Raw genomic sequence first — 11,343 nt, 5'->3', positions numbered from 1 at the left:
GCTGCAGAGGCCAAGGCCATGCAGCTAGAATCTTTGTGAGCCATCAATAAAAACATTCAACATAGCTGTAAAAATTGGGGTGTCCAAAAAGGAGGCCACACTTTGAATAATTATAAAGGTAGTGTTTATTAAAATCATTTCATTTTCAAAATTGAGTTATCAGCTCTTAAAATGTATATGTAGTTTTTTGGGACACCCTGTATTTAAATTTTACACGACTTTGCCCCAGTCTTGCTCCTTAGAAGTAACCATTGTTACGGTTTTAATGTATAGCCTTCTTGGCTTTTAGACACACACACAGTCTCACATATACACATTACATACACTCACCTTCTCTTACACACACACATGCACCACACACACCTTCTTATACACACTCATACTCTCACCCACTCACTTGCACACGCACACCACACACACGTTCTCACCCATGCTCTCAACCACTCACATGCACGCACATGCACACACCACACACACTCACACAGTTCTTCCACACTTACACTCCCACCCACTACAGGCACACACACATATGCCACACACGTTCTGACACACTCATGCTCTCAACCACTCACATGCACATACACATACATCACACACACACGTTCTTACACACTCATACCCTCGCCCACTCACATGCGCGCACGCACAAACACACAGGTGGAGCTGGGTCACGCTCTGCCTCCTGTTCTGCGATCTGCCTCCTGCAGGACAGCTCTGCACTGCCACTTTCATTTGTACCTCGTCCTGTTTCAGGGGCTGCCTACAACTCCCGAAGCACACGCACCAAGTTGACTTCCCCATCCCCCACGTGGTGTTTGGCTTATTTACTTTCACACTTAGGTAGCAGCCTTGAATGTGTGTTCCCACACACATCCAGGCACACACCTCTCTCTAGCCCCATCCCTGGAGTGGAGTCTTGCTGGATCAGAGGGTGGGGACTTGCTGGGTCAGAGGGTGGAGACTTGCTGGGTCAGAGGGTGGGGACTGGCTGGGTCAGAGGGTGGAGACTGGCTGGGTCTGAGGGTGGGGACTGGCTGGGTCAGAGGGTGGAGACTGGCTGGGTCAGAGGGTGGGGACTGGCTGGGTCAGAGGGTGGAGACCGGCTGGGTCAGAGGGTACTGGCTGCTGTCTGTTTAAAGCAGGAGAAGCAGCCATGCTCCCCACTTCAGGAGGTGGGCTGAGGAGCCGGTGACGAGGACAGTCCATGCACCTCCAACCTTGTGCTTTTCCTCTCCAGGTACGAGGTGGTCTGCCAAAGCTCAGAGCTGGCCAAGGACATCCTGGTGCCCTCCTTTGACCCCAAGAACAAGCACTGTGTGTTTCAAGGTGACCTCCTGCTGTTCAGCTGTGCCGGCGCCCACCCCAGGCACCGGAGGATCTGCCCCTGCCGGGACTTCATCAAGGGCCAGGTGGCTCTCTGCAAAGACTGTCTCTAGGGGCCACCAGCTGGCCCTGCACACACTGTGCTGGGAAGACAGCGGCTCCAGCCCCCTCCTGGCAGAGCCAGGGGGGCAGGTGTCATTCAGGGACTCTCGCCAGAGCCTGAACTTTTTGGTGGAAGGTTTCGATGTGGTATCACTCCTGCTGTGGTCAGCACCTCACAGCGGCATTTTCACCAAAACCAAAGGCGGGCAGACGGCAGGCCGGGATCCTGGCTGCTCTTCCCCGCACAACTTTATTTTTTGAGGAGCAACTGCAGGGAGAATCCCTCAATGCACTTGCTCCAGGGCAGAGCGTGAATCTCAAGATTCATTTAAAACAAAACAAAACCAGGGGGGAACTGAGCTGGTTGGCAAGAACTTTGGGAACATTCCTAAATCCATTAACTTATTTATTTGGGAGGGGGTGGGTGCCAGGGGAGGGCAGAGAGGAACTGATCACAGGTCTTGTTTCTTTGATTTCCCACTGCTTACCATCCACCTTCACTGTAATAGTTTTCTGTCCCCTTCAGGTGGGTGCAGGAGGGAGAGGCGGGGTGCACTGTGGGGACATAGCTCCTCAAAGCAGGTGGTGGCAGAAGAGAAGAAAATCTTGTGTGTGTGCTTGGTGGCAGCTACAGAACAGGCACCCCCAGATGTGGGGGACAACCCAGCCAGGGAACGAAGTACATGATTGGGAAATTGACATCTGGTGGTTGGTGGTAAATCCCGAAAGGCAGGACCAGGACCGAAAGAGCTACTACCCTTGGACTTAGTCATGATGTTTACCCCTTACAAGCGTTGTCTTTGAGCTGGGAGTGGACAAGTGAACTGGCCCCTGTGGCCTGGTGTCACCACTGGAGCTGGGATCCAAACCTTGGGCTTGCATTACATTCCTTTGAATGCCTGGGACCTCCTTAGCCCAGGGAATGGGGCTCTGGGCAAACTTGATGTTGGCTGGGGGAGCAGGGGCAGGGCAGGGTGAAAATGAGTTGCTGTCCTGGCCGATCACCTGTGGGGGTGGGGGTGGGGTGGCTCTCAGCCCAGGCACCAGTATTCTGAGGGATGAGCCCGTTGGTAGCTTGGCCTGGTCAGAGTCACTGGAACCCCCCCGCCCCCGCCCCCACTTCCAGGCCCTGCGCTCTGCTTTGTTGGGTTCCCCGCCCGCACCAGGCAGCTCAGTGCTTTGGGTGTGCGTTTCCTAGGAAGCCCTGGCAGCCCCACGCGGTAAGAGTGAGCCCTCTCCTCCCTCTTAGAGTCTCCCTGTAATGAGTAGTTGGGGTCCACCCAGCCCTCGGTTGTGGCCCTAGCCTCCCAGCACCCTGCATGCCCTCGGGCAGCCGCCCCGCCTCGGTTGGCAAAGAGTTGGCAAGATGAGTGTCGGATGGGCCTTTGAGAAGTGAGACTAAAGGAGGGACTGTTTCAGGAGGACAGAGGGAGTGCGGCGCCTTTAGGTGGGGAGTTAGATTCTGCCTGCTTCTCAGTTCTTCCCTCCGCACAAATAGCACCAAATGCACAGCTGGCCATTTTCACTTGGACTCTCAGTGTGTCTGAATCCCAGCTCCAATCCTAGAGAGCGGAGGGGGTAGGAGGGCAGCCAGGGCCTCCCCACCCCTCAGGTGACCCCTGAACACATGTGCAAGGGAGAGTGCTGATGGGGAGGCCGGCCCAGCAGCAAGGACACAAGAAAGGAACCTGGTAATAGGATGTGAGTGAGTGTGGGTGTGTGTTCTTTTAAGCTTTGCAAGGGCAGTTTCCTGCGGTAGGAGGGGCAACAACTGCCTTCCTTGCTGTTAGGAATTGCTTTTCTCTGTGAATGGTCCTCTTGGCCGCACCCTAAATGGTGGGAATTGGATTGAGCTCCCAGGCCTACAATTCCTGGGCCCGTGCTGCCCTCTCCTGGGCGCTTCTGGGAGCTCCCAATGGTGAGGCTGTCAGTGCAGGCATCCGACCAGCAGGGGGCGCCTGCGGGCCGAGACCTGTTTGCCAAGCTCAGACCCATTTTGCGGATAGCTGTTTATTAAACCAGCACAGGGACTCAGAGAGCGTGGAAACTAGGAAGCTACATTCTGTGGAAAGACTTGGTGCCTGCCTTGTATTTCAGAAGCTTCTAGGAATGAATGCTTGCAGGCTGCCCAAGCTCAGGGCCTCCCCACCTTCCCACTCCTGTGTCAGGAGCCTCAGTTCAGGTGCCCAGCAGGGCACCTTCCCCATTAGGTGCCTCAGCTTCTGCCAGCCCAGTGTTGGCTGAGGCGAGGCAGTTCCACGGGGAGAGAGAAGGGTCCGCTGCTCCTGGGGCACAATGACTTACATCCCAGTTGTTGAAGGCTGTATCGACAGAGGCAGTGACACTGGACAGGTACTGGCTGCCACCCCCCACCACCCTAACTTGGCCCAAGTCAGGTCAGCAGTGGTCCACACCCAGTAGGGACTTGATTCTTGCCTGCCTGGGGTGGAGGGCACCTCAGAGTGTGGGCGATTTTTCCTGATAGAGTCCTAAACCAACCTGTGGTTGGAGACACTTCCACACGGGCCTACGCCCGGACCCGTCTCCCTGGCTATGAGCACACCTTACCTGGCCTGTACGTTTTTGTACATTTCTTCCTAAGTGAAATCTGGCGTTTTTCCCCCACTGTGATCTTAAATTCCTAAAAAAATAAACTTGAGGGGAAACATTTATCTAATTTATTCAGAGAGAGAAAGGCTTCCTTTGATATGTAAAGACTTTCAGGAGTAAAAGCTCCTAAAGAGGAAACGCTGCTTTTAATGTCAGTGGACCCCTCATTTACTCCGCGTATGTAATTGGACTTGCACTTGAACAAAGGGAAAGGTTTTTTGCGTCTTTGCTTACGTTGGGTTTTTGTCACTGTGTATAGTTTGCCTTTTTTGTGTTTGCTGTATGTTTGGGAATGTTGCGAATGTTTGATATTTATTGTTTCTCTGAGGTGCCTTTTCACTTTTCTTTGGGGTTGGTTTTGGAATCTGGTGCAGACTCCTTCAGCTTGGAGACAGGACCTGTCCTTGTGTCACTGTGGACGCTCAGCTGGGCACCAGAAACGCCCTTCCAGCGCCCTCGGCCAGCACGTATATGCACATTCACCCCCCTGAAGCAGTGAGAACCCCGAGAAGTGCTGGCTCCCTCCAGACGAGCGCACACCGTCCCAGGCCACTTGGTCACGTCTGGGCCGGGGACGGCTGCCTACCCCTAGGTCTGGGCTCCCCGCCACCAGGCACGTGGTGAGGTGTGGCAGGGCAGGTGCCAGCCCTGGCCGAGGGGTTGCACTGCAAAGAAACAGGGCCCGCTGAGCTCCTGAGTAGCACTGGCCCCCAGACACTTGATCTGCTGGACATCACGGAGGGGGAAGGATATGCACACCCTTTTGTTTCCTTAGTGAGCACGGGGTTTCATCTGGGAGGAGGGCCCCTGCATCGCCGGTAGCGCACGCGTGAATGTGAGAGGTCGACTGAAACTGTGCTGTTCACAGGCGGGTGGTGTTTGTGGACCAGACCAAGGCAGGCCACCCACTCTCCATGGTGGCTTACCTGGATTGTGTGTGTCATCAGGACATGACCACCCCCTCCCCTGCCCCCAAACTCCTTGGTTTTTTAAAAGTCTATTTTGCTAACGACAGGCTCTGTTATACGTGTTGCTAGCCGAAGCCTGGACTGTTTTATTTATTTAAAAACACTTTAGTTTCCACGTTGCTTCATTCCTCTTCCACCCATCCCCATGGGCCCACAAGCGCTTCCGTGTGAAGAGCTGAAGGGCACAGAGGCTCAGCTTCCTGCGGAAGGAAGATGGGATGTCCTGAAGCTGAGGGCCAGTCCCTCTCATCCCTGTTGGCTTCAACCAGAAGTGGAAAGCCAAGTTTTTATAGCAAACGGCCAAACTAGCTGTAGTCTCAGACACGGGGAAAAAAATTACGTAGCTCTCTTAGCACTTAGGGGTTTTGTGAGGATTCGGTGTTTAGCAGTGGCTGGCACATAGTAGGCCCTAGTAAGTGTTAAATGTTATTAGCATTTTACAAAATTTGAGAAGAGCTGCACTCACCCCTTATCAGTTGGTTCAAAAGTTGTACCTACAGGACACTATTATCCAAGGTTGAGGGACTGTTGTGGGATTTACGGGGGAGCGCATCCAAGTCCCGCGCCCACCCTGTGGCTGGAACGTTGCCGGATCCCTGAATGCACTAACTGATTGGAAAACATGCCTGGCTTCAGCCCCAGATGAAACGAGGCTGCAGAATTTGCACACGGGAAGTGGCAAGGGTGACCTTTGGCTCCATGCTGGGCCTCACCCCAGTGATGTCTCCTGGACCGTTCCAGAGTTTTTCCTTGGGGAGCTTTTTGAGCTAGAAATTAAGGTGAATTTTCCCATTGACTGTACCCCTTAAAGTTAACTGTTCCTCTGAAACGCAGTAAGAGAGGCTTTTCTGTTTTCAAGGGGAAAGGAGCGACCGATTGACCCTGCTATCCCCTGCCGGCCAGGGCGGCTCCTCCACAGTCCAGTCCACAGGGGCCAGACTCCTGGGCGGGTTCGCTGTCAGGTGTTTGCACTGGCCCCGGGGCCAACGGCTAGCCCGGGGGACCCCAAGACTATACCACCATCCCGGTGGAGCCAGGGTGGTCCGGGGAGAGTATCTTCAGAACCACTGCCAGAGCTGCTGGTGGTTCACTGATTTTTTTCCTCGTCACCTAAATATCAGTTCACTTTTTTATTGGGGTCCCAGCCTCTTGCTCCCCAATTGGAGCTGCGTCTCCTTGCCTGTCTTGGTCCTCCTCTGGACAGATGCACTGTGGAGTGTGGAGGAGTTTGCTGGAGCCCTGTGTCCGAGTTCCTGTTTTCTCGTCACCTGAATCGGCAGCCCTAGACTTCTGCGGGTGTAAGACTGGGATTCACCTTCTCCCAAGCATCATTCCTCTATCCCTGATTTGGGGAGCCTTGAGATGAACTCCCCCAGTCGCCGGCAGCTGGTGAGACCTGGCAGAGGGACCACGGCCAGCGAGTGCTCATAGGACGTCAGGTGTGTCTGGGGGCTTGCGGCACGCAGAGAACGTCAGCCAGGCTGGAGGCCTGAATGCCTGGCTGGGACAGCGGCATGGGAACCTGGGTAGTCTGCCACTTCTGCCCACGGGGAGACGGAGCAAAGTTGGGAAGCATTTTGCTCACTGTCCTGCCCAGGTGTTAATAGGACAACAGTGGAACAGTCGATGCCAAAGGAGATGGTGATGTCCCTTCTACTGTAGTTGCTGTCACAACTTGATGTCTCTAAGCTAATGACCGTTCACATCTGTGTCTTCAAACAGCACCTGGTTCACTCTGGGGTTTAGTGCAGGGTTCTGCCAACGAGGTGTCACTGTCCACACGTCCCAACGTACTGTACCTGCATAGCGCACTGCTTTGTTTTCCACTGTTGTAGACAAAACTAGGGAGAACTTTATTTTTCAATAAACTTTTCTTGTGTGACAGGTAGGAGTGATCTTTGGGGGGCTGGGTGGGTGCAGGGTCACCTGCAGGACGCCAGCTGCACCCCAGCGCTGGCATCCACTGCCTGCGTCTCACCGTTTGCAGACACCGCCGGAAAGGCTGAGAGACCGTGACGGTTAAGGAGTGGAGGACGGTTTCACTGGTGTGTTCTTTCCCTGCCTCACATCCACCCATACTCATCTCAGAGCACGCCCTAGACAGGGCCTTTTTTTTGAGGTAACTGTACTACATCAGATGCTTGAACATCATTAAGGATGTGCTAGTGAAATAGTCCTAAAAAGGTGAGGGCCTGTTAGACCTGATGCATTTCCCTCATGCACTGGGTTAGGCACCTGCTCTGGAAACAAGCTCAAGTCTGTAGGCACACCAGGGGCTGCTGCAGGTGGTGCTGGGGGAAGGCGTGGCCCAGCCTCAGCACAGCCTCTCACGCTCTGCCCAGAGCAGGGACAGCACACAGTTCCTGGATACGGAGTCGCAGGGACGACATGATTCCTGAACACCAGTCCCAGAAAGGTCTGAGAAGAAGGCGAGCATGCACGTTTAGGGGGCTAATCCTGCTTCCCTCGGAGCTTCCATGCTGTATTAAATACACAGGAAACCTCAGGAAAGACACCACTGAGCCTCCCATCCCCCGACCTACTTAAGCAGTCGGCCCTTTACCAGGTCCGTGTTCGTGTCCTGCAGAGCCCTCTGCCACGCGCTGTGGAGGAAGCTGGCCGACAGCGCCAGGCTGCACCAAGGTCAGGGGCCCCCAGACCAAACCACCTCCCCTTCATCAGCCTGGAGCAGAGCAGTGGGAGTGGGGCGTGGGAGGGGGAGTTAGGGTCTGGGACAGCCATCCCTCAGTCCCAGGCAAGGTCAGTTCCAAGGCCTCAGGCACCAGCACATCAGTGTGTGGCCATTCCTCCCCAGAGCGATGGGTGGCCTCCCCACAGACGCAACCCACAATCCTCAGGGTCTCCACTCACACTCTACCCGGAACAAGCAACCCTTCCATGTCGTCCTTCAGCCATACAGCAAGCCTGCCTGTGACAGGGACACTCAAAGGTCACCTCCCGGGCCACACAAAACAGGGCGCGGTCTCTACTGGCCAGACAGTCGCCTGGACAAGCAGCAAGTGCTGCAGTACGGATGGGTGTGGGGACCATTCTCCCAGAACTGATACCTAACGTTACCCAAGCTGCAGACAGCTCGTCCTGACAGCCGCCTCTCACAGGCCAAAGTACCACAGCCACCTGACAACACAGATGCCTGCACATGTGGGTAGATTGTGTAATTATTTATTACAAATAAACGGTGGTTTCACATCTGTCAAAAACGGGTCCTGTTTGTACATGTGTGTGCAGGTTCTGATGTACAAGAAAGGGTCATGTGCTTAGTTCGTCCATGCAAAGCTCACACGTACATCACTAAATACTTTAAAAATAGAACGATCACCTTTGAACCAATCTGTTTAGATTCACGATAAGTAAAACACTATGAAACTAATGAAATACAGTGATAGGAATTAGGAAGTGCGACACTGATGGTTCTGGGCATGTGAAGGGTGAGGGACAGAAGGGTACACACGGTCTTCCCTTCAGTTCTGCTGGAGAGATGAGCTCCGAGGGCTGGAGCTGCTCCATGCCCAGAGGAGGCGGGTGTGGTCAGTGGCTCTGTTTCAGAACTTCTTGCCAAGCAGAGACCTTACCTAACCCACAGGAACCTTTTTACTCCAGAAAACAGAAACAGCCAGTTCCCAATGGGCATGGGAAAACCAGTGTCCCCTCCTGTGGACGGCGTCCTGATGGGTGACGGGGGAGGTGGGTGAGGGGAGCAGTGCAGACCAACCTGCTGGGCACGCCTGTTCCCGTGAACACAAACTCTCCAAATAAGAAAGTGGATGTTCAGCTAAATACTGGCACCGTCCGCCGTGTGGGACCCTCTCGTCGTCCTGATGTCTTCATGCAGATGCAGACTGGCGCTCGGGCCCTTCACTCAAACATCTCGTAGTGGCGCGTCTGCCTCACCCTGGGCACCATGTCGATGAGGAGTCTGCAGAGGACACACACAGGTCACCCAGCACACCCCATAGCCCTGGGGTCTGAGCGCTTGGGGAAGCAGATGGGAGAGGCAATTAAAAAAAAACAACTAACATACCATAAAATTCAGCTTTTGAAAGTATATGATTTGGTGGTGTTTAGTATTTGCTTACATTGTCCAATCATCACCACCACCTAATTCTGGAGCATTTTCCTCATCCCTAAAAGAAACCCACCAGCATTATTCCCTTTTCCCTCCCCAACTACCTCCAACCACTAATAGATTTTCCCTAAGAGAATATTTAATTTGTAAAAGTAAACATGCACACTATTATTTTATAATTTACCTGATTGTTTAAAGTGTGAAGTTGAAAGTTTATTTCTGTTTTGTTTTTTCCTATATTTTGTCTTTAGATTCCAAATATAAGTGGAATCATATGGTATTTGTCTTTGTCTGACTTATCCCACGTAGCATAATGCCCTCTAGGTTCATCCATGTTGTGGCAAATAGCAAGATTTCATTCTTTTTATGGCGGAGTAATATTCCTTTGGATATATGTACCACACCTTTATCCACTCATCTATCCATGGGCACTTAGGTTGCTTCAGTATCTTGGCTATTGTAAATAATGCTGCATATGTCTTTTCTAATTAATGTTTCAAATTTCTTTGGATGAATACCCAGAAGTGGGATTTATGGGTCACATGGTAGTTCTATTTTTAATTTCCTGAGGAACCTCCATACCATTATCCACAGTAGCTGTACCAATTTATAATCCCAGCAACAGTGCACAAGGCTTCTCTTTGTCTTCACATCCTTGTTAACACTTGTTTGATTACTGACGATAGCCATTCTGTCCCTTGTAACATCTCTTATAACACTTGTTTAGTGGTGATGAACTCCTTTAGCTTTTTCTTGCCTGCTTTGGTTATAATGATATAGAGTAACCTTTGTGGTCAGTCCTTGCTTTTCATGACTTTTAATATTTTGTGCCAATCCCTTCTGGCTGTAAAGTTTCTGTTGAGAAATCAGCTGACAGTCTTATGGGAGCTCCCTTAAAGGTAATGGAATGATTTCCTCTTGCTGTTTTTAAGATTCTTTCTTTACCTTTAACCTTTGGCATTTTAATTATGATATGTCTTGGTGAGGACCTCTTTGGGTTCGTCTTGTTTGGGACTCTCTGTGTTTCCTGGACTTGTCTGCCTATTTCCTTTGCCAGATTAGGAAGTTTTCAGTTATTATTTCTTTCAAGTAGGTTTTTAATCCCTTGTTCTCCCTCTTCTCCTGCTGGTACCCCCGTGATGCAAATGTTGTTATTCTTTATATTATCCTTTAAACTATCCTCATTTTAAAATATTTTTTCTTATTGCAGTTCCAATCGGGTGTTTCCTACTACATTGTCTTCCAGATCAATAATCCAGTCCTGTGTTTTAAACTCTGCATCTAGAGTTTCCATTTTGTTTAGCTCTTTTTCTAGAGTTTCCTCCTGTTCTTTGTCTCATTTTGGTTGCCTGTGTTTGCTTGTATGTGTTAAGTAGATCTGCTATTTCCCAGTCTTGGTAGAATGGCCTTATATAGTGTCTTGTGGGGCCCAGTGGCACAGTCTCCCTGATCACCTGAGCCAAGTGCTACAGGAGTGTCCTGTGGGTTGTGTATGCCCTCCAGGGTAGAGCCCTGTTGGCACATCAGGTGGGTGGGACTGACCTTCAGGCTACATGACTAAAGCAGACAAGCTATTGTGTGGAAGCTAATCACATAGGGAGTCATTTTAGTGGGGCTTTTTTGCCAGCTGCTTCCACCCTGCAGATGAGTCATTTGTGGAGCTAGTTGGTGGTGCCCTGATAGAGTCTAAAGTTGGCCCCAGGTGTGTTGGTTCTGGGGCTTCTTAGGAGGGGCTCCAGTGCACGCTTGAGGCCATCTGGTCACAGCGACAAAGTCTTTGTGGTTTGTTGCCACTTGTGCTGGGTTTGGAGGCACTGGGAAGAGGCTGCGCTGTGAATCAAGGCTGGCTGCCACTAGCTTTAGTCTTGGGAGCCTTTGGTGGCACCACAATGTGTGCTGACATGGCACCACGTGTGCTGGGCTCACGGCCATTTAGTTGAAGTTAGTTCCAAGTCCACACTGGACAGTTTTTTCAGGCTTGGGGCCCCCTGATGGGAATTACAGTGCAAGTTGAGATATACCCCCTCTTGTGCCAGGCATGCCAAGGCTAGCTGCTGCTTGGATGGGGTTTGTGGGACTTTGAGGGATTTTAGATAAGTCCATAGCGTAAGCCACGGCAGGCGACTTGTGTGGAAGATCCATTGGAAGCACTTGGAAATTCGAGTTGAGTGGGGTGGGGTCTCAGAGAAATACCAGGGTGGGGCAAATGGTGTTAGCTAAGGTGATGCAGAGCTGGGATTTGGCACCCACCTG

At 51.9% G+C, this 11,343-nt stretch overlaps 2 protein-coding genes across 3 annotated transcripts in view; one reads left to right on the top strand and one right to left on the bottom strand.

The window, feature by feature from the left end:
• The window catches only part of MGAT5 (mannosyl (alpha-1,6-)-glycoprotein beta-1,6-N-acetyl-glucosaminyltransferase), a 333,468-nt gene extending 326,583 nt beyond the window's left edge, over window positions 1-6,885 (top strand). For both annotated transcript variants that reach the window (XM_015566532.1, XM_006767746.2), the window contains one exon: window positions 1,238-6,885. In XM_015566532.1, the coding sequence (XP_015422018.1) occupies window positions 1,238-1,436 (199 nt within the window). In that variant the 3' untranslated portion in view covers window positions 1,437-6,885. The remainder of the gene's footprint in view (window positions 1-1,237) is intronic.
• Window positions 6,886-8,736: 1,851 nt separating this feature from the next.
• Window positions 8,737-11,343, bottom strand: part of TMEM163 (transmembrane protein 163) — a 251,670-nt gene continuing 249,063 nt past the window's right edge. The window contains exon 9 of the mRNA XM_006767749.2: window positions 8,737-8,940. Coding sequence (XP_006767812.1) covers window positions 8,880-8,940 — 61 coding nt within the window. The 3' untranslated portion in view covers window positions 8,737-8,879. The remainder of the gene's footprint in view (window positions 8,941-11,343) is intronic.

The sequence above is a fragment of the Myotis davidii genome, unplaced genomic scaffold (assembly GCF_000327345.1).
Source record: "Myotis davidii unplaced genomic scaffold, ASM32734v1 scaffold923, whole genome shotgun sequence".
Taxonomy (NCBI): domain Eukaryota; kingdom Metazoa; phylum Chordata; class Mammalia; order Chiroptera; family Vespertilionidae; genus Myotis; species Myotis davidii.
Note: the sequence above shows the minus strand (reverse complement) of the source record. Positions and strands in the feature narration are given on the sequence as shown.